The 21,853-nt window shown below is 39.9% G+C and overlaps 2 protein-coding genes across 5 annotated transcripts in view; one reads left to right on the top strand and one right to left on the bottom strand.

Moving 5' to 3' along the window:
* The window catches only part of Rhogef64c (Rho guanine nucleotide exchange factor at 64C), a 69,549-nt gene that overhangs the window by 44,255 nt on the left and 3,441 nt on the right, over positions 1 to 21,853 (top strand). For 2 of the 3 annotated variants that reach the window (XM_076441808.1, XM_076441807.1), the window contains 7 exons: positions 3,985 to 4,378; positions 14,358 to 15,956; positions 16,301 to 18,237; positions 18,627 to 18,838; positions 20,415 to 20,679; positions 20,759 to 20,980; positions 21,551 to 21,700. In XM_076441808.1, the coding sequence (XP_076297923.1) occupies positions 3,985 to 4,378; positions 14,358 to 15,956; positions 16,301 to 18,237; positions 18,627 to 18,838; positions 20,415 to 20,679; positions 20,759 to 20,980; positions 21,551 to 21,700 (4,779 nt within the window). The remainder of the gene's footprint in view (positions 1 to 3,984; positions 4,379 to 14,357; positions 15,957 to 16,300; positions 18,238 to 18,626; positions 18,839 to 20,414; positions 20,680 to 20,758; positions 20,981 to 21,550; positions 21,701 to 21,853) is intronic. The other variant, XM_076441809.1, reaches the window with a different exon arrangement.
* LOC143217478 (protein asteroid-like) lies at positions 6,192 to 12,957 on the bottom strand. Of its 2 annotated transcripts, none has more exons than XM_076441813.1 (4): positions 9,544 to 12,957; positions 8,948 to 9,170; positions 8,572 to 8,883; positions 6,192 to 8,489 (listed from the first exon to the last, which is right to left on the bottom strand). In XM_076441813.1, the coding sequence occupies exon 1, from the start codon at positions 12,595 to 12,597 to the stop codon at positions 10,576 to 10,578; it is 2,022 nt and encodes a 673-aa protein (XP_076297928.1). In that variant the 5' UTR covers positions 12,598 to 12,957; the 3' UTR covers positions 6,192 to 8,489; positions 8,572 to 8,883; positions 8,948 to 9,170; positions 9,544 to 10,575. The 2 variants fall into 2 exon arrangements, with proteins under 2 accessions (XP_076297928.1, XP_076297929.1); XM_076441814.1 differs by having other exon boundaries at positions 9,544 to 9,920.

The following is a 21,853-nucleotide window of genomic DNA, read 5'->3' as shown; positions in this document are numbered from 1 at the left end:
TTGCTTGCTTGCTTGTTCGATGAGCACGATCTCGAACAAGATAAAATTCACCCTTCGACGAAAAATCGAAGGAGAAGTAGAATAAACTTGTGATTAAAATGATAAGGCACCTCAAGGGTTTTAGCAATGAACATTCATTTGTATACATATATACATATATACGTAGAAAGTGGATATGTATACGACAAAATAAGGTACTAATTTTTATATAATATACTAAACATTTAATGACTCGTTCAAACCATTCATTATTTCCACAAAAATTGACTTTTAGTGTGGACAAAATGATAGAAACTTTGAATATAAAATAAGAAAGCTATTAGAATTCAACAAAATTACACAATTTTTGGCAGATACCAAAATCAAATCTCAATTTCACTTCTAATTTGAATTTCAAATCCAAATTTCAATTACAATCTCAATCTCAATCTGAATTTCAATTCCAATTTCAATTCCAATGTCAATTCCAATTTCAGCTTCAATTTAATCTCTTCAATTTCAACATCAATTTCAACTTCGACTTCAATTTCCATTTCAACTTCAATTTGATCTCTTCAATTTCAACTCATCAGATACCAATTCCGATCTCAATTTCAATTCCAATTTCAATTTCAAATTCCAATTTAAACTCGTTTTTTTAAACTTCCCTTCTTTTAATTTAATTAACATTTATGGACCTTCAAGTCTTCTTAGGGACGTCTTAACACTGAACCTACCAAGCATTAAAAGTATCTGGTAAATATTGCCTTCGAAAAATGGCAACACTAAATTTATTGAGACTGTTTGTAATTTTCAATATAACAGATGCTTGGAGAAGGGAATTTATTCCATTACTGTTCATAAATAGATTTTTATAATTTTGATAATTGGGAAATATAAAACCGGTCATTTAGCCGTGGTAGGATTAGTGTTAAAGACCTACTGAATGTCCTAAGAACGGCTACTGAACGTCTTCTAGACGTCAAACAAACGTCTTAACGACGTCTTCAAGGCGTCAAACAAACGTCTTATCGTCTTCTTCAAGACGTACCGTTTTCTAACACATAAGACGTCCAAGAAAATCTCTCAAAAAAATTTCACCAGGTATCGCTAAGGTCCACCCTAGTGTGCAACAGTGCTTTATCATTTTGTCCACCAGTATAGCTGTGTTTCCGTGCGGATTAATTCATGGCGAACTCGCCGAAGGGAAAAGGAAACGACGGGACGCGGTTCGACGCGGCCACGAGAGTATGCCGGCACTGTGGTTCTTGCGAAAAGGGAAACAGAAAGACATGCACACACGCTCGCCTCGGTGAACTGCGAGATGCGAACAAGCAAAAGAGAGAGGAGGAGATCGAGAAGTCACGCGAATAGGAGATGTCCATCTCTTCAGGTCATCTTGATCTAAGGCTTGACCACATACGGGGGTGGAGGGGAAAGTCGGTCTCTCCTTTTGGCTCGTAAAGTTTCTTGTATCCGAGGGCATAGAAAGTAATACTGCTATTTGAATTCGATTTGCAACTATATGAATCTCCTGAAAGATTCATCAGGAGAGTTCGGAGGTCGACAGCAATTGCTTCCTAGTAGTCTAAGAATCCTATAACTTTGCCGTGTAATTAACGTTATCTGCGGCTAGATACTATTCCTTTAACTCGGGAATTGTGTAAAAAACATTAAGCATAATCTCGGCGGCTGCGGTAATGGTTTTCATTCGTCGGTTACTGCGGAAATTGCAGGAGCTAGATCTCCGATGGAACAGCGGGCACAAGTTGTGTTACGTTGCTAAACAACTCTGCAAATTATCCGGTTTTCGTTTGATCCTTTTTTAATTCCTTCTCAGTAGCGTGTTATAACTTGTTGGGGCCTTGGGCAACGTAGAATCTCGGGGCCCCTCTTCAGCACAATTAGTGAACTTTGAGCGCGGATATCTCGGAAACTATGCGAGATAGCGAAAAACTGAATAGAACCAATCCTGTGGCACATTTTGTCAGCTTTAATTTTGTATAGAATGGTCTTATGGCTAGGACGCATAGTTTCCAAGATATCCGCGCTCAAAGATCACTACTTTTATTATTTGTCTAGCTAACTCTTCAGCACAATTAGTGAACTTTGAGCGCAGATATCTCGGAAACTATGCGTCCTAGCGAAAAACTGAATAGAACCAATCTTGTGGCACGTTTTGCCAGCTATAATTTTGTATGGGATGGTCTTATCGCTAGGACGTATAGTTTCCGAGATATACGCGGAAAACCGAAAAAGGGCACCTTCTACGTGCCCCCCTGTCCAAACAAAGGCCCAAAGTTAGAAATTGTGTTCCTTCCATTTCCCTCAACAACTTTTCGTTGCCTGGACTAGGTCCAATCGCGTCGAAAGCAACGATGCCGTTGCGGCCCGGAAAAGAAGCTAGGCAAACAGGTCAATTCGCATCGATCAGATGTGTGTCCGTTAGCCGTTGCAGATTTCACCGACCAGGAAAAATCGCTCGAAATGTCACTGGACTGAAACCTGTAACGCTCGTCTGAAATTTTGTCGGCAACGCCCGTTCTCCCGTTGCACCTGTGATATCTCTGTGCATTTCTACGACCATTGCAAACTGCCCAGTATACGCACACTCGAGTGTCGGGCGTCGAGTGCTACGTTAGTTTTCTTGTTGTTTTTCGACCAACCGGCCGAGCGTATAGGCCGCTCCTCTTACGTGAGGTTCTGGAACGAGACTTTTACGAAAGTCCAGCATCGACGAGAAAGTAAAGCATATCGAGTTTGCCCCGGGCTATCTATCTGCTCCATTTTCCGACCCCGTGCGCTCTTGCGCGCCGCCGCGCCGATAGGATTTCTTGATTCCGAAAACATGCCTCTCACCGTATGCTCCTCGAAACAATCAACTGTCAGGTGATTGAGTATGAAACATGACAAATGAAACACGAATTTCAAACACGTTTGTCAAGTTTCGTACTCAATGACCTGATAACACAGTAGAGACTCCCGTGGCCGTACTGTCATTATGCGAATACCCTAATACAGTGGCGCACTTAGGATTTAGACCCCGTTCAGATAGGGTGGAAACCGTGCGTTTTCAATCCGCGCTCAAAGTTCACAAATTGTGCTGAAGAGTTAGCTAGTAAAATAATAAGAATAGTGAACTTTGAGCGCGGATATCTCGGAAACTATGCGTCCTAGCGATAAGATCATTCCATACAAAATTAAAGCTGACAAAATGTGCCACAAGATTGATTCAATTCAGTTTTTCGCTATCTCGCACAGTTTTCGAGATATCCGCGCTCAAAGTTCACTAATTGTGCTGAAGAGTTAGCTAGTCAAATAATAAAAGTAGTGAACTTTGAGCGCGGATATCTCGGAAACTATGCGACCTAGCGAAAAACTGAATGCGATCAATCTTGTGGCACATTTTGTCAGCTTTAATTTTGTATAGAATGGTCTTATCGCTAGGACGCATAGTTTCCGATATATAAGCGGAAAACCGAAAAAGGGGATTCTCTTCGACGAGAGTCCCTACTGTGTCTCGAGCTGCAATTACGATGCATGCACGCCTCGTTAACAATTCCGTTTACTATATCCGGATATCCTGTTGAAATCGAAAGCTTCGCGTACGCGTTCTTCCTTTACGATTACGATTAAAACAGAATTGATTATCGCCAACAGGAACACGTGCCGTATATTAATCACGTGCCCGCTAGTGTGGCAGCCATATAATATACGGACACGGTTGCACGCTCGCGTTACAAGTGTACACAATAAACGCCCACGTATACACGGAATAATAAAATTCGAAATAAAAAGATTTAGAAAGCCGCTATAGCGTTTACGAGGCGTTCGGTACTTGCCAGCGCGTTAATAACCGAAGCACACTCGATCCCGTGTGTGTAAACAGTCGCGAGCTGTTCGCCGTTGTTTGTAAACACTGGACGTAACGTACCGTTGCGCTAAGTATTAAGAAATGTTTGAAATAGAACACTGAAATCACCGGTGTCCATGTGTTTGTTTCAGAGTTACGACACGCTGAGCAAAGGGAAGAAGTCTTGGAGCGTGAGACTGGGTCTGTCGCGGCAGAGTCAGAGCACCGATGATCCCGGGAAAGGCTGGGGGACGATAAGCGGCGGTAGCAGGTTCTCCAGACAGATGATCTACGGCGATCCATGGCTCTATGGAACGGTTCGATCATCGAGGGCTGGCCACGAACCACGGGGATTCGTAACACCGCCGCCGCCACCCCCCGGAGCACCGATACTTATTGTATGCTCCTGTCCGGAATTCCTCAGCGGAACCACCCGGAAGTTCGGCAACTGCCGCAAGTGCGGTGGTCACCGATTGACTGGTCTACCTTTAGGAGGAACATGTCGACTTCCGCAGATCTCCTCGAGGTCGAGGCCCAGCCTTGCCGGTAAATATTTTTCTCTCGAAGCTCTTTCTAACCCTACAGACAGTGTACAGTGTACAGTAAGTTAAAAGGCCATATTATGAGACAGATGCTAGAGAAGAACATGATATTTTCAATGATTTTAAATAGTTAAAAACATAAAATGCTGCGAATTTGTGCATTATTCCATTCTTTCATGTTTTCTGAAGTACAAATAATTTTTATAATGTAATTATAACGTTAAAAAATAATTATATGATTGAAAAATAGGAGTAATGTCCATGTACGTATTATGAGACAGCTTGGATACACCATGTCCCTGGTGTCTCATACTGTATGTCCCTATTTATGGAACAGATAAAAAAGTCTAAAAATCACTCTTTTTTCATATTTTAGTTTTTTATTCCTTTTTTAAATATATAATATAACAATGTATCTGAAATATTAAATAAACTGTAAAATAAAATAATAAGTATTTAAATAGATTTCTTGCTCGTTAAACCATTTTTTTAGATCTTGCCTTGTTACAGCAGCTCTACTCAAACTTAAGTGCTGTGCAGTTCTAATTGATATATTTTTATGGCGGTTTCTAAACCCTTCGTACCAGTGACGACCTGGACGGTTTTCAATAAACGGTGTTCCTCTCTTCATTGATTATATATATATTTTTGAGTACAATCTAATAGATCTGTTTTGTTAACCGGGTAGTCTCTTTCTGCTTGATACAGTATCCAGTTAACAATTTCACGTTCTTCAGCCTCTGTTAGAACAGTTGCTGGTCCAGTTTTCATTTTTTTAACATCTGGATTGTTTTTCCTTCTGGTTAAAGTGGCTACGGGAACTCCATATGCATTAGCAGCTTTCCTGAGAGAAATGCCTGTATCTAATGCTTTAATAGCATTTGTTAAACTTTCAGGAGAATAATTTATTCTCTTAATCTTCTTCTTATTTGAATTGTTGACTAATACAGTAGACTTCTTTTTGACCTTACAATTCACACTTTTCTTTATGGGATTTTTTCCAACTTCTTTCCTATCTCTCCTTTTTTTAGTTTCTCTAGTACCTGCCATACTTAATACTAAACTTAAATACTAAAAAACTGTACCTAAAACAACTTATTCTAATAAATAAATATAAATTTCAATCTACATTAAAAATATTGTATTTTACATTGACAATATTTTATAGGTTAGGTCTACAATTTTCAACTCAAAACTTTAATACGCTTATTTATACGTACGTTGGAAAGAAATAAAAGTCGAATCAGGTAATTAGTAATAGGAAAACGGTAAAAACTTACAATTAAAAACTATTTTCAAATAAATAACACAGTTACACAAACTTCAAATTGCTGTCTCATAAATCGGGACTAGGCGGGAATCAACAGGTCCATGGAACATGGGACAACCAAATTATTGTACCATAAATACGGACTTCTAAAAGGCTAGTGTACATAATATGAGACAGCTTTATAATTAATAAAATTACCTTAAAATACCGAAGTTACATTTTTGCTAACCCAATATCCCAACCAGCACAGATACAGCTCAAAGATAGCAGAAAGATGTCTGCCGCTAGACATTCAAATGTCTGAAAGATGTCTGCGAATGTCTCCGGAAAGTCTCTACAAGGGCTCCGGAAGGTCGTTTGTTACAAAGTTGCCTGTCTTAAAGTGGTCTTGAGAATGACTGTTAGTCGTGTTTCAGGCATTGTAGAGACATGTTCCACGACTCTGTCGGGCATCTTTTAGGCGACTTTCAGAAGTCTCTTGAGCTTGTTAGAGAGACGTATTTATGCGAAAAGGGAGTGGGAGGGAAAAATCAATTTACGATAATAGTTTAAAGTAAACGAACAAATAGTTTATTATAATAATATATGTACTATTTATAAAATAAAAATATATATAAAATAATATATATAAAACATTAAAATTAATATATTAAATTCTAATATATATTAGAAATAAAGTATTAAAATTAAAATACAATATCACGCACTTAAAACATTAAAATTAATATACTTAAATTAAAATATAAAAATTGAAATGAAATATACAGTTGAAACATCAGAATCAGTATACAGGGTGGTCCACGCAACTTGCACACCAATAAATAACTTCCAAAGTATGCGTAAAATAAAATACTACATTCAGAATAAAATATCACGCACTTAAAACATTAGAATTAATATATTAGAAATAAAGTATTAAAATTAAAATACAATATCACGCACTTAAAACATTAAAATTAATACACTTAAATTAAAATATAAAAATTGAAATAAAATATACAGTTGAAACATCAGAATCAGTATACAGGGTGGTCCACGCAACTTGCACACCAATAAATAACTTCCAAAGTATGCGTAAAATAAAATACTACATTCAGAATAAAATATCACGCACTTAAAACATTAGAATTAATATATTAGAAATAAAGTATTAAAATTAAAATACAATATCACGCACTTAAAACATTAAAATTAATACACTTAAATTAAAATATAAAAATTGAATAAAATATACAGTTGAAACATCAGAATCAGTATACAGGGTGGTCCACGCAACTTGCACACCTATAATAACTTCCAAAGTATGCGTTGCACGAAAAAGTTTTGTATACAGAAGTTGCATGGTCTGAAGGGGTACATTATGTAGTGTATTATTTTTTTACAGGTGGACGCGTAAAGGACATGTGAAGGTCAACTTAATTTTTTTAAATGGAATGAGGTATTTTTTAATACATCAATGCTGCAGCTGGACATTCGTTATAAAAAAGTACTAACCTATGTATGTCGAAAAATTAGTAGTTCAGGGGATATTTCAATTTAAATAACTCTAAAATACCATTACTGTCGTACTAAGACGTTAGTGTTTACTTACTTATGTAACGTCTTAGTACGACAGTAATGGTATTTTAGAGTTATTTAAATTGAAATATCTCCTGAACTATTAACTTTTCGACATACATAGGTCCAGCTGCATCATTGATGTATTAAAAAATACCTCATTCCATTTAAAAAAATTAAGTTGACCTTCACATGTCCTTTACGCGTCCATCTACAAAAAAGCTACTAATATCTGATTAATGCTTATTCAGGGGGCCTGTTTCTGGCGCCTCACCCTGTATACTAAAATTAAAAAATATAAAAATTAAAATAAAATATAAAAGTGAAAATAAAATATTACTGATAATGTCTGTGGTTGTAAGGAAAAACGCCGCATGTCACAATTTCAAAAATTCGAGTTTATGCATTCATTGAGCTTTAGACTTTAGAGTATAGGATTTACAGTAGCGGACAAAAGTTTAAGACCGCTCTAAAGAAGACGATAACTTTTTTAATATTGTACTATACGATTTGAACTTTTTTGGGAAGCTAGAGCAATTAGTTTACTAAAGGATGTGAAAAGAAATTTTTTCAAAAATTGCAATTGATCGGAATTGTTGAAAAAATACTAAAAGTTGATTTTTTAATTATTTTATGTGGACCTATATTGAAAATTTAAAAAACACGTTTTGTGTAGATCTGTGTCAATCAAACATATCCTGAAAATTTCGTAAAAATCGGTCGACGTTGCAATGAGCTACAAACGTTTAAAGATGGTAGAAATTGCAGTTTTTTACGATTTATTGCCGAAAATCTGCAATTTTTACCATCTTTAAACGTTTGTAGCTCATTGCAACGTCGACCGATTTTGACGAAATTTTCAGGATATGTTTAAATAAACAATCAACTTTTAGTATTTTTCAACAATTCCGATCAATTGCAATTTTTGAAAAAATTTCTTTTCGCGTCCTTTAGTAAACTAATTGCTCTAGTTTCCCAAAAAAGTTCAAATCGTATAGTAAAATATTAAAAAAGTTATCGTCTTCTTTAGAGCGGTCTTACACTTTTGTCCGCTACTGTACATATTTACCAGAAAAAAAGTCATGGAAACACGTTTGGAAGGCTCAGACAACAATGCAATTTAACCAACCTCCTATGTCAAAGTATTAGCGATCGAAAGTGAAAGTATATGTGACATGCGGCGTTCTTCCTGATAACCACAGATATATTGAAATTAAAATCACTTGGTCACACTCGCTTTGTTCATGTTTCTTGCGGCTGCCGTCCACTTTGGCTTTCTCCGCTGCACCTTGAATAAGAATATCTTTGTTTATTAATTTGCACATGAATAATCATTATAATAATAATATTAAAATAAGGGTGATAATTACATATAACAAGGCTGGCCGTTCGATAATTTGCAAACGGTTTTTTGCCCTTCCGGCCCAATCAGCTATAGCAGACTGCCATGCCAGCACGTCAGTCATAATGATACCTAGACTTTCCTGGCAAAGTTGTAGCTGTTGTGCCCCCCGTATTGTGCACTTCTGCTGCCTAAAATAAAAAATTGTTATGTAGCATATCACATTCTGTTAATTTAATGAAAATGAAAGATAAACGTCAGCTATTTTAAGTGTATTTATTAAACAAGTCATTGGTCTCTTCGGCCTCCTTTGCTTTTCTTCTAGCCTTCGTGTAGCCGTCTAGAAGCATTATATAATTATTATTTTAATTATACATGTATGGTGTGTAACTACTTTAACTTACCAAAGGTACTGTTTTTGAAGATCTTTACAGAAAAGTGCTCCCACGAAGGTTGAGGCAGTTCACATTGTTGGATTGCGTTGCTCAATTTTGATTTGTGTACCGGTGGCCAATAACATTTGTCGCCTTCCAGCCAACTATTTGGCACTGCTTCTACCGTTCCGTCCGCCAAAAATTGGACAACGGTCCATGTATTTGTAGGCATCTCCATTTGTGTGTATATATTCTAAGAATTGAAAAGTATGGTAAAATTTAGAGACTAATTTAAACATATATGTAATTACGACGTAAATATATTTAATTAAAGAATATATTTAGAAAAATAGCAAATAGAATGAAGGAATGGAAATATGACCAATTTTTGTTCATTTTTTGACTTCACACTTATTTACACATTAGGGCGGTAGACTCGTTTCCAGGATTGCAATCAATTGCAATCCCGCACCCTTACAATCCTGGAAAAAGCAGTCTACCCCCTTACAATACCGAAAGTACTTTCTTTGACTTTCTTGCCAACCCCATAGTAAACTTCGAATATAGCGGAAGGGCATCAGCAAAAAACACTAACGGTAACAAATAACAGCAATGGAAGTACTTACTTTTGTAAATATACACTCGTCGGATAAATTATCACTATTACAATACACTAATACAATTAGACACTTCTCTAAACCTGGTGTCGACCGGTGTCGACCATGTGCGCCGGACCAAAAATAGTAACTTCAACAGCGCCACTCGGGGTGAACTACGAAGACAGAGAAGCAGATATGTTTCTCGCAGGAAAGACACTGACAGAGAATATATGAAACAGCTTGATTTTTTCGATCACGCGGGTAAGCCGCATTTCGCGAAGAAGCAATATTTTTTTATGCTCTTTGTGTTGAAATATTCTCTGCATTATTGCGGGGTCCCGTACAGAGCCCTTTTTTGGATTTGGCTCTTGGAACTTTGTAAACAACAAAAGTGTACATTTTTATGGAAGAACTTTTTTTCTGTACACTTTTTCCAAATGCTCTTTGCGTTGAAATACTCTCTGTATTATTGCGGATTAGCATGCAGAGCTCTTTTTTCGAAAAAGTGCACAGAAAAAAGTTCTTCCTTAGAAGTTGTATCCCCCTACTCCACCCCACTCTTTACCGGCGGCGTAGGAAAAACAACGTCTCCGGAAAATGTCTCTCAGTCGCCAAAAAGATATCCTTTATGGAGACGTTGCATTTACGACTGAAATGAGACAGCTGAAAGACGTTCACCCTCTGCTGTGAAGACAACGTCTCCATAAAGATATCTTTTTGGCGACTAAAAGACGTATCTTTGGGACATAGACGTTCAGACGGGACGACGACATGAAACAGACATCTATGAGACGATGTGTGCTGGTTGGGATAACAATTTTGCTATTTTTGGTGATTGATTTGGCTAGTAATAAATAACAAATAAGTTGATAGAACATTTGCTTTATTGTTTCTGTTAAAAGTGAGGAATACAGCAGGCACATAAATGTTTTTATTTGAAAATTGTTTAGTTTATTGTATCAACCTTATAAAAAATTACTTGATCAATGAGCTTACTTTCATTGTCAATATGTTAAACATTGTTTACTTTATTGTAAAAAAATAAATACTTATAAAAAATTACTTAAGCAATGAGTTTACTTTCAATGTCAATATGTCAAACATTTTTAACATTGTTGGAGAATCTTTAAGCACATGACTTATATGTACGGATATGTCTTCGTGCTTTTGTAATTCGGTACACAGGTTGTGCAAGAAAGTACCATTAAACAAATCCGCTATGAATGGTTGTTCATAAGGGAATCCTAATAGTGAATTCAAATCCATAGCATATAATAAAGATATTTGAAACTGTGCGAATGCGTGTACAATAGAAATATTAACATCTCTCATATAGAATGATCTTTTGTCCTCTTGAGAATGACGTGTAAAATATTGAACTGCTGTAGTACAATTCTTGACATCAATGTTCCTGTACGCCTCTACGAGTATCTCGTCCGAACAATTTGGTTTACAATCGTGCACCTGACTTTCATCTTTCGAAAACTTTTTGCTGCAACAAATGTTATATAAGATACACAGAATTATGGATGCAGCATAACATTTATCAGACTTGACGATCTCCTCTTGGTCAGACCAATACTTAATACAAGCAATGTATAACTTCCATTCTGGTAAAAGTTCATCAATACATTTCATGTTCTTAACGCCGAGTGTGTCATCTAAGATGTCTTTGCGTTCAATTATTGAAAGCTCTCTGACACTTGCTAAATTAGTTCTTGTCCCTTCTAATTCATTACATATTAAATCCATATTTTTATCTCTAATTACATACTTCATATAGGTTCTCTTGTGGTCTACCATCGAAGACAAAAGTCCATATATAACTTTAACAATTTTCAATGCGATCAGACTGCTTGTAGGACGTTTCACGTCTTCTACTTGTACAGGAAATATAACTGCATGTTGATCTATGATATTTATTAAAGATGGTGAATATTTAGCTGCAGACACTCCGTCTGCGAACCATGTAGGCAGTTTGTTAATGATTGAATCATCGCCGTTTTGAACCGTTCTGTGTTCAATAATTATATCTTTCATTTTAGTTAAATCACTTTCACTGTCGCCGATAGTTTCGAAGTCATGCTCATCATATACTCCATTGAATTTGATATCTTCAATATTTCCCTCGTATTTATAAATCGTTGTAGGATCCATGGTATATTTAGGAATACTTAATGTCGCAAGCACTGCTGCGGGTACATTTATACATGTATAATCATTGATAATGCTTTCTATCGTGTCTAATATGGGACGCCTCATCGATTGTGGAATTCCGCGTATAATTTCAGTGATTACTTTTTCGACCGTACGTTTACTCAACCACCGTAAAGTGTTTTGTATAATATTCCTGTATCCTTCTCGTCCTTGTATTTGATACATCACGTTTTTTAACATCTCTGGGTTTATTTTCTCATCTCCAAGTAGTACAGCAGCTAGAGATAACGTACGATGATTTAATCCCTTGAAACTGTTTAACAAATACATATGATGATAAAGTTTGCAACGTATTATGTTTTTATTGTCAGAATTTTTGACTACGTTCGAACTTAACGTATCGAATGGAACATAAAATGTTCCATATATATAAAAGTCAGAGTCGAAACTAAGTACGGGACACTTTAATATTTTGGCTACCGCAGCGATAGTCTCATCGGCTTCGAACACACATTGTACATGACGAATATTCTTTTTCCGTAACGTTTGTTTGAACGAATGCAACAAGAGCAAAGGTTGTACAGTTTCCATTGTTCGATGTTGAGTTAAAGCCAACATATTGTCATGCCTCTTTCTACATCTCTTTAGAACTGTGTCTATCATCGAGATTTCGTTACCACCATCTAGTAGTACTAGTGGTATCACCTTACATGCTAGCAGATTATTAAAAAAATTGATTACGACCTCCTCATATACGTTGTAGTCTCCGCCACATAAGGATGATGTCGTACCCATGTATTTGTAATATAGTTGGCGATATATGTTGTTACCATCGATGACCAGATACGTATTCTGCAGTTCATAATCTTGCAGGCAATTCCTTGAACACCTGTTTATGTAAGATGTCAAACCTCGTATGCCCATTTTGTGTGATTTTCACCAGCTCTTACTGCACGATCAAATCGACTGTGATTCTTCTCTCTTATTCCAGTAATGTGTTACCGCGCACAGGATGCGCGATATGACTAATAGCCGTATCTTTGATATGACTAAATAGTACTATTATAATATACCAACTCGCACAACGTTACGTGCCTTTTATTGTCACTTCTTTAAAAAAAAGGGAAAATAGATAAACGTTTCGAGAAATATAGTTGATATGTACTGATAATTCACCTGGTAACTCAAGAGATATAATTATAAAATAGATAATACTGTATTAAATCTTGTCAAGATCCGTTCACTTATTGCGTATATGTGGAACCGAAGCGGCTTATGGCTCATATGGCAACACGTGAACAAATGCGATACGAGAACAAATGCAAAACTATCAGTGAACACCAGAGCAACGTTGGAAAAAACTGACGATCGTACTGGTGGCTCAAAATCCATTGAACGCGCCTATTCAACCTCTTATGTGTATAACTAACATAGATTTACAAAACATATATTTAAATATTCTTTAAGGGCCCTAATAGAAAAGTTAAAAAAATGCCTTTTCTATTTTTGCATGTAACCTTGTAAATTATAATTTTTTGGAAAATCTTTTCTGCATATCATTTCACAAACCAATGCTTCTAATTGATTATAAAAAAATCAGGCCGTTTGGTACAATTATAAAAAAGTTATTCTGTTTTAAAGGGCGTTCGAATACTTTCGTTACCCACTGTATTGAAGATTTGAAATTAACGAATTGAAATTGAAAAATTGCAGTTGTAATTAAAGTTGAAATGGAAAAATTGAAGTTGAAAATGAAGTTGAAGAGTTGATATTGAAATTGAAGATCAAATGGAAAAATTGACGTTGAAATTGGAGACTTGAAATTAACGAAATGAAATTGAATAATTGAAGTTGAAATGGAAGAGTAAAAATTGAAGTTGAAATGGAAGTGTTGAAATTGAAATGGGAGAGTTAAAATTGAAGTTGAAATGGAAAAATTGAAGTTGATAATGAAGTTGAAGAGTTGATATTGAAATTGAAGTTGAGATGGAAAAATTGATGTTGAAATTGAAATTGAAGAGTTGAAATTGACGAGTTGAAGGGTTGATGTTGAAATTGAAATTGAAGTTGGAGGGTTGATATTGAAATTAAAGTTGAAATTGAAAAATTGACATTGAAATTGAAATTGATAGCGTTTACTTACTCGCGTAACGTCTTAGTACGACAGTAATGGTGTTTTCGAGTAATTTAAATTGAAATATCTCCTGAACTACTAACTTTTCGACATACATAGGTTAATACTTTTTTACAACGAATGTCCAGTTGCATCGATTGGTGTATTACAAAATACCTCATTCCATTAAAAAAGGTATCGATGACCTTGAAATCTCATAAAAAAATGACCTCGAAAATTTTTTCCCGTACACCGTTACATGTGGCCCTTCAAACAGTGTAACTTTGCCCTAAGAAGTTTTTTTGTACAACGAAAAGCAACCTAGATATTTAAGTGTTCTGTTTTTTCGAACTCACCCTGTATAGTAGCTACAAAAAGTACTGACAGTCTAAATTTCTGATTCTCAAGAAACAATAGAATAGCCCCACACGGGGGTAGAGATTGGCTAAGATCGCAAGGGTGCGGGATGCGCTTTCTCGTTTCTCCACAATGCAAAGACGGGGGGTTATTTTACAAAAAAAAACTTTGCTAAGCACAGAGTTAAACGATTAATCAATGTTGAAATTTGCAGGAGTGCTAAGGCCCTCGATAGACGACCCGTACGACCAGATGCGTCGAAGTCGGCTGGTGGAGCCAAGGACCAGGGCCCGGAGTATATCGCCGCACCGGCCGTTGTCCCAGCGAGATGTGCGGAGTCAGAGCGTGGCGCGGAACGCGAAAGAACGAAAGAGCTCGGTCGAGAGTACTTGCTCGAAGTCCGAGTGGTTCGACAAGGAGTCGGGAACCGGTAGCTACGAAGAGCCATCGCGCAAACTACGCCCGAAGTATAACGTGATGTCTAGGAGGGACGAGTGGCTGGCGGAAGAACCACCGCCTTTGCCGATGACGACGACAACGACGACGCCAACAGTGACGCCATCGGCGTCGCCGTCGCCGTCGCCGACAACCTTGCGAAACCGATCGTGTTCGATGACAACGGGCGGCGTTCGACTAGGGCGCGTACCGAAGAAGATCCGAGAGACGAGAAACGACTGGTCGGACACCGCGAAGAGTCAAGAACCGCCTGGCCAGGCGAAAGCCAGCCAGGACGAATGGAAAGAGCGGCCGTCGAGCAGCAGCAGCGACTCGAGACGAAGCATTCTCGAGTGCGACGTGAATCCGTATCTTCTGCTGAAGAAGCAAAAGGACGAGGACGACCTCAGCGACGATCTATCCGACAACGCCCTCGAGCAAGACGACGCGAGGCCGCTCTCCAGCCTGTTCGACTCCTCGAAGGTGAAGTCGATCGAGAGGATACCGAACAGGAGCTCTGTCGCGGAGATAGGCGGTCAGAGGATCAGGGTGTTCAACGAGTCGCGAGAGATCTCGGACGAGGAGGACGTTCTGCCTGTGACGAGGATTCCCATACCAAAGGTTTCGCCGAAGCGGCCACCGAGAAGACTGAAGGAAGCCAAACAAACGCTCAAGAGCATCCTGAAACGGGGCAAGGCGCTCGAGACCCGACGGAAGAACGTCTTGTTCAACGTCGACAATGTTATATTCGCTCCCGAGAAGCCGTCCGAAGCGACGCGGTTGTCCTGGAGCAGGCTCGGCAGGATCGCGACGTGCGTCTCGAACGTGGAGGAGCCGAACGACGACGAGTCGGAGGAAGAGGACGACGAGCATGAGCAGGAACCGGAACAGGAACAGCAGCAACAGCAACAGGAAGAGAAGACGCCGGCAGCGACGAACCTCGAGCAAAAGGAGAAATACAATTTCATCACCGTTCCGAATATCAGGGATCCGAAGATCGATAGAGTTAGACTGAAAGAGCGCAAAGTTTCTCCAGACACGTGCCAAATGTACCCCCTTCGTTCGGAGGGCAACGCGAACAGGATGAACAAGTTTGTTCCTCCGGTTTCCAACGTGGAACGCACGCCACCTTCGCGGAAGAAGGGAAACGTCGACGCATCGCGAAAAATCGAGGACACTCGCGAAAATAACTCGAGTCAAACCATACATAGACCGAGCAACCTTAGAACCACGAAGCCACACGATGAGCAAAGTAACAGGATCAAGGAGGAGGATCGAATTGTGGTGGACGAAGCTGAACGATCTCGGAGCGAGGAACCTAAAGATCAGCTTCCAGGCATCGCTGTTGACGAGAAAGATTTGATATTGAAGTCCGAAGGTAATATTTACCGCCGTTGCGTTCTTCCAGCAACTTCTTTATTAAGGTGAAGACCCCTAAGCCTGGACAGCATTTCTTGCTACCTTTAATAGTGTTAACAAGAATAATTCTAACCTATAGTTGGACATATTAAATTCAATTTAACCTAATACCTAATTTTGTTTTTCTTAAATAAAATTAAATTGTCCAGATGTAGGGGCATCACTTTTGGCTTGTACAGGTTTAGAGCATTTCACCTCACCGCTTTCGTTGCAGAATCCAACCATTGGTTGTCCAATAGAATCATAGAATTAGAATATTACACGCGTCGCTATCCATTATTCACTTTTTCAATGACTTTGCAGAGAACTTGAAGAGGTCGTATTTGTCGCGCAGTCAAAGCGAGAGGTCGCACAACAGACCGGAGGTTTCTGCCGGGAATGTACTTTTCCTGGATACGATGCGTCTCAGCCTGTCCAGGAAGATGAAAGAACCACCCTCCACCTTAGCTTCAAGCGAGCAAACGCTCCAACGCGAGGACTCGTCCGAATCCCTATGCAGAATCACGGAAGCCGAAAGCGAGCAACGTTTACCAGCTGCGAAAGATGTCGAGCAAGTTCCTGAAGCAACAGAAAAGACAGAGAACACGATAACAGTAGTTGAAACCGAAATAGAAGCGGCCAAGGATGCCCCGAGCAATATCGACTCGAAGAACGTTCAATTTCGACGGATGAGACCGACTAGCTGGTCTCCACCGCCTGGAAAGCTGAAGTATTATCGCGCGATCGATGATTCGGATGCCAAGCCGAAAGAGGTGGGTCACTCTTGGTCGGAGCGAAGCAGCCCCACGCTGAAGACCACGTGGAAAAGATCGAACTCCTACGGGTCTTCGAAGATAGAGATTGGATCCCCGGCGACGGAGAAGAACGTGTACAAAATCACGGTCAGTCCCCGAGCATCTCCGCTGGTCCACCGACTGCAGATCGGGCCGGGCTCTAAAGGAGCAAGAAGAACGTCGATTTTAATCAATGGAGACCCGACGCCGACTGCGGAGACAACGTCCGATAACAAAGTAACTATCAGCGTCGGCGGAGAGGACAGTGTCTACAACCCTACGGTGATCTCCGTGAACCTGGAGAATCCACCCAAGATAAAAAGCTCCGCGGAGAATCGAACTCTCGTCATATTGGACAATTACAAGTCGAACATCGTCGTCGGGACCACCAAGGAGGATTCGATGTCAGCTAAAGCAGATTTCGAGTCTGCTAAAGAGGACGAATCCTCGCGGGAGTCGAGCAGAGCGTTGCCAAGCGTTCCAGACGTGTCTACAGTCTCCACGGTGTGCACAGACACCGAGAAGCAGACCAAATTGAACATCGACGCTGGTAAACTTGCTACGCTTGGCCCAGAGAACACCGCGAAACTGCCAGCAACTCCGGACAATCGACTGGAACGAACGGAAAAGAAGAATCACATCAGAAAGGAGGAAGACGCCTCGTCGTCGAAGCTCTCCGGCCTGTCGAAGGAGGCGTTGATCTCGAAACTGCTCGAGGATTCTCTGCGAAAAGCCCGGGAGAACGGGGAGATCCTCGACGAGAGCAGCGGCGAGGCGATCCTGAAGATCCTGAAGCAGAGCTTGCTGAAGAGCAACGAGTACGAGAGCTCCGAGTCGACCCTCGAGGCGAATTACTCGAGAGCGTCCAGCTTAAATTCGGACGGCGACTTCATCTCGACGAATCTCTTCCTCGAGGAGAATCCCTACGAAGTGATCAAGGAGCCAATCTACGAGGAGATCCCCGACGAACCTCCTCCGCTACCGTTGAGCCCGCCGCCGACCGAGGACTACATGAAGGACAGAATATACTTCGGGGACATCGCGGATTACTACACAACCGCGAAGGGTAGCTCCGAACAGTTCCTCCGATCGTATCTGGTCGACGATCTCTACAAGAAACCTAATTCCGAGGAGCTTGTAGAGAGAGAGACCTACCTGTCCAAGAGTCCCGAGAGCTTTTTCAAGAAAATGTCTATTTCACCGGAGGAGGAGCAAATTTCGAGTAAATTCGAGCTGCTCAACTTTCTGATGGACTCGAAGGATCGAGCGATATCGATCGAAGGCGAGGACGACGAGGATGACGAGGACGAGGACGAGGAAGATACCGAGGGAGACTTGGAAGCGTTGTACGAGCAGAAAGAGACGAGCCTCGGCGATCTTAGCTCGAAGAGCTCGCAGATCTCCAATGTTTCCGATAGCAGCGAGGAATGTAACATCATCTTGACCAGTTCGTCGGAGACGTCCAAGGTCGGTCGAGATTTATCGATTAGAGCCAGTTGAGGGGCTCGTTTTTCCAGGATTGCAAGGGTGCGCGATGCTCCTTCTCATTTCTCACCCTCAATAACATAACTTATTGTGTAATAGAAGATTTTCAAGCTTCCATTTGCTACAGCACAATTATTGTAAGGCCTCTTGATAGGCTACCGGTAGATAAAGTGTTAACATAGATGTACAACGTCAATTGTTGAGTTATGCGACTTCCCATTTGCCTCCGGATAATGCTTGGGAAACGTTTAGCTGTCGCAGCTTTATGCAAATTGCTACGTGGAAGGAGAACGCGCTTCCCGCACCCTTGCAATCCTGGAAACGAATCTACCTTCTTAAGAATTCAAGTAAACACGATGATTTGTGTCTAGACCCGGGCGGTAGACATCGAAAGGACCGACAGCGGTGTGGGTTCGGAGAGCAGTCAGGCTAGCAGCACTCGAGGCGTACCAAGACGTTGGCGTGCAGGGAATGTCTCCTCGGGGCCGGGAAGTCTCTTCGGTGAAATCCCGCAAGTGATTTCCGGCGATTCGAAGCTCTGCGAGGACTGCGAGCAACGGCTGGATCCTCTGATTACAGAGAGGTGAGAGTCAATGTCCAGCAAACAAGCATTTTCTACAGTAGTGTGCGAATTAATGTGAACACTACTGTAAATGCCAAATTTACGTAACTTTCATATCAAGGTGTAGCTACAGCATATTATACGATAAACGTTTTTACGCAGACTACGGTAATGTATCCGCGACAACAAGGCGGCGTAAAAACTCCGAGAACCGTTGAATCTCGCTTTCTCTTGCCATCGATTCCATTAACCACAAGAAGCGAAAGTTTCCTTACCAAATATACGGTATCAACGTCGAATCAACTGCTGTGCCAAAATCACTGTAAATAGCACTGTCGACCTCGTAAAAACATATTGAATTTGAAAGCAATACGAAAGTCTCTTAACATATATACACTACCGATCGAAAGTTTGGAATCACGGCGTAAGTTCAGAGAAACAAGATGTTCATAAGAAAAACTGAGTGCCTTTAGAGGAAGCAAGGGGAAGATTTATTTGTCAACAAACTTACGAGTAGTATGTTTTACAATTTGTATAATTTTTTTTTATCAAGGAATGCATATTTTTCGTCAAATTGCTCTTTAAAAACTGCCTTTGTTTTTAATGACAACCTGAAATATTCAGAGCATCCTTCCTCTGTCTCTTTAAATAGTAAATTGCATCGCAAGTCTTACACTGGGTGTATAAACTATTGTATACTTACGCTAACTGTTTAGAAATATCATTCAACTAGTTTATGTCTCAGCCTGTTTTACTTCCTTTATAGTCCTTTCCCTTTTCTCATTTATCTTCTGCTCTTTCAGTTCCCTCATCTACATTTTTCTCGTTGTGTATCCTAACCTGTTTAGCTATGCTTCTTACAAACACCTATTCTGGGTGTCCCATCTTCTTCTACTTCCATTTTACTGTCTTTTTTATCATACTTTGTCCTGTGTACGTTTTTAGGGCTGTCCATGATTCCTGGACTCCTTGAACTTCTCAATACTTTCCTCATCTAGGTTATCTTTCTACCTAAAACCATTGTTTTCCACACAATATCAATAAAAATTGTGGGTGGGGCCGCTGGTCTGCTAGACCCCTGCTCGCTCTATCTCCTGCGGTATTGTTGACTAACACGTAGCCAATTCTCCCTCCTCGTCGATTTTTACAAAAAACAGCAAGCGATTCCAGACTTTTGGCCAATAGCATAGAGCAGTGTTTCCCAAAGTGTTGGTACGCGTACCCCTGGGGGTACAGGAAGAGTTTGAAGGGGGTACGCACTGATCCTACTGCAACAATCCTGGTGCAACGGGAGTCTGCTGTTTTATACAAAGGATGTACACGCCTGCTACTTAATAATGATTATTCTTAACGGAGGATACTCAGTCAGTGTTACAACACTTATAGAAAGCATACAGAGATGTCGAAACTTTGGGAAACACTGGCGTGGACGATATTCTGATTATAGAATACAATAACAATAATAATGTCATGTGTACGGTGTCATTGATAGTGATTGTTGTTACTGATAGAACCAGAGAACCTTTCACCCGTCTCATTTCATACGAAGGCTTCTGTATACATAATACGATGTAGAATAACGATGAGTATTTTCTAGTGGTGTAGTGTATGCACCGTTTGTATGCAGAAAATGCGCGAAAAAGAGGGTGGAGCGCAAAGAAATAATAACGGAGATCGTGGAGACCGAACAGAAGTACGGAAGAGATCTGCAGATCATACTCGAAGAGTTTCATAGGCCAATGTTCAGAGCCGGTCTTCTGACTTCGGAGCAACTGACAGCTATATTCCTGAACGTCGAAGAGCTTTTGGAACACAATCTCGTCCTTGCGGAGAAATTGAAAGACGCCGTAGAGTTGGCACAGGTGCGTACCTATTAATTTCAGAAAGATATCCATAGACGTGGTCCTCGTTCTTTTTCGAAATGATCGGAATTCTTTACAGGAATCTGGGGACGAGGATCTTTTAACCGTGGACGTAGGGAAGATCTTTCTGGAGTCCGAGCGGATGCTTCACGCGTTCGAGAGCTACTGCACCCGTCAAGGAAGCGCCAGTTTACTGCTACAAAATTTGGAGAAGGAGAAAGAACTGCTGCGAATCTTTCTGAGAGTCTCTCAAATGGAAAATACCGTTCTACGCAGGATGAATTTGAACTCTTTTCTTATGGTGAGATGCTACGCAGATCATGGGAGACCGTACAATTTTCTGTTCGTTTTAGATCCTCTCAGTACGATGTAGCTCTTCGAAATACCACCCCTTACATCGTTTTTCTTTAATATAACCTTCAGTTGTGATTTAAAACCAACACTTCAATTTCAACACTCCAATTTCAACTTCAATTTCAATTTCAACTTCACTTTTTCAGTTTCAACATCAATTTCTCAATTTCAACATCAATTTTCCAAATTCCACTTCACTTTCAACTTCACTTTTTCAATTTGGAAGCTAAACATTTTTACGCCTCGCAAGCGTGAACGTAGGACTTTTTTAATGCTTTTTACTATTAAAAAACCCCGTCTTTGCATTATCGAGAAATGAGTCTACCCCATTAACGGTTTGCGCCTGTTGGCGATAACCCGATGTACACTGGTGCGTTTCCTTTTATTCGTATATGCGTTCCTTTCCGTACCGAGAAATAAAACAAACGGAGCGTAGAAAGAACTTGGAACCACTACCCAAGCAATTTCATAAGAAATAATGGAAATTACAATAAAAAGTAATTCAATTCTGTTGCAGGTTCCTGTTCAAAGAGTGACGAAATATCCTCTTTTACTGGCGCGGCTACTGAAAGCTACGCCATCGGTTAGACCAGACATTCAAGAAGCTAAAGAAAGACTGAAGCAGGCTCAAGCCAACATAGAGCTACACTTAGAACACATGAACGCTGTAAATATTTTGTTTGCTTCGTACATCATACGTAGACAGCCGATTAGATGTGATTATCGATCGTAATTTTGGTAATCAAATTGTCTGATTCAGACGCAAAAGTTATCTCCTGAAAAAGATCCACGTCGGGATCGAAATGTAGAGTTTCTAATT

The sequence above is a fragment of the Lasioglossum baleicum genome, chromosome 17 (assembly GCF_051020765.1).
Source record: "Lasioglossum baleicum chromosome 17, iyLasBale1, whole genome shotgun sequence".
NCBI lineage: Eukaryota > Metazoa > Arthropoda > Insecta > Hymenoptera > Halictidae > Lasioglossum > Lasioglossum baleicum.
The sequence above is the reverse complement of the archived record's forward strand: the minus strand, read 5'-3'. Positions and strand labels throughout refer to the sequence as shown.

Excerpts from the sequence above, each read along its gene's own strand:
- LOC143217478 (XM_076441813.1), bottom strand. The coding sequence starts at position 12,597 with ATGGGCATACGAGGTTTGACATCTTACATAAACAGGTGTTCAAGGAAT.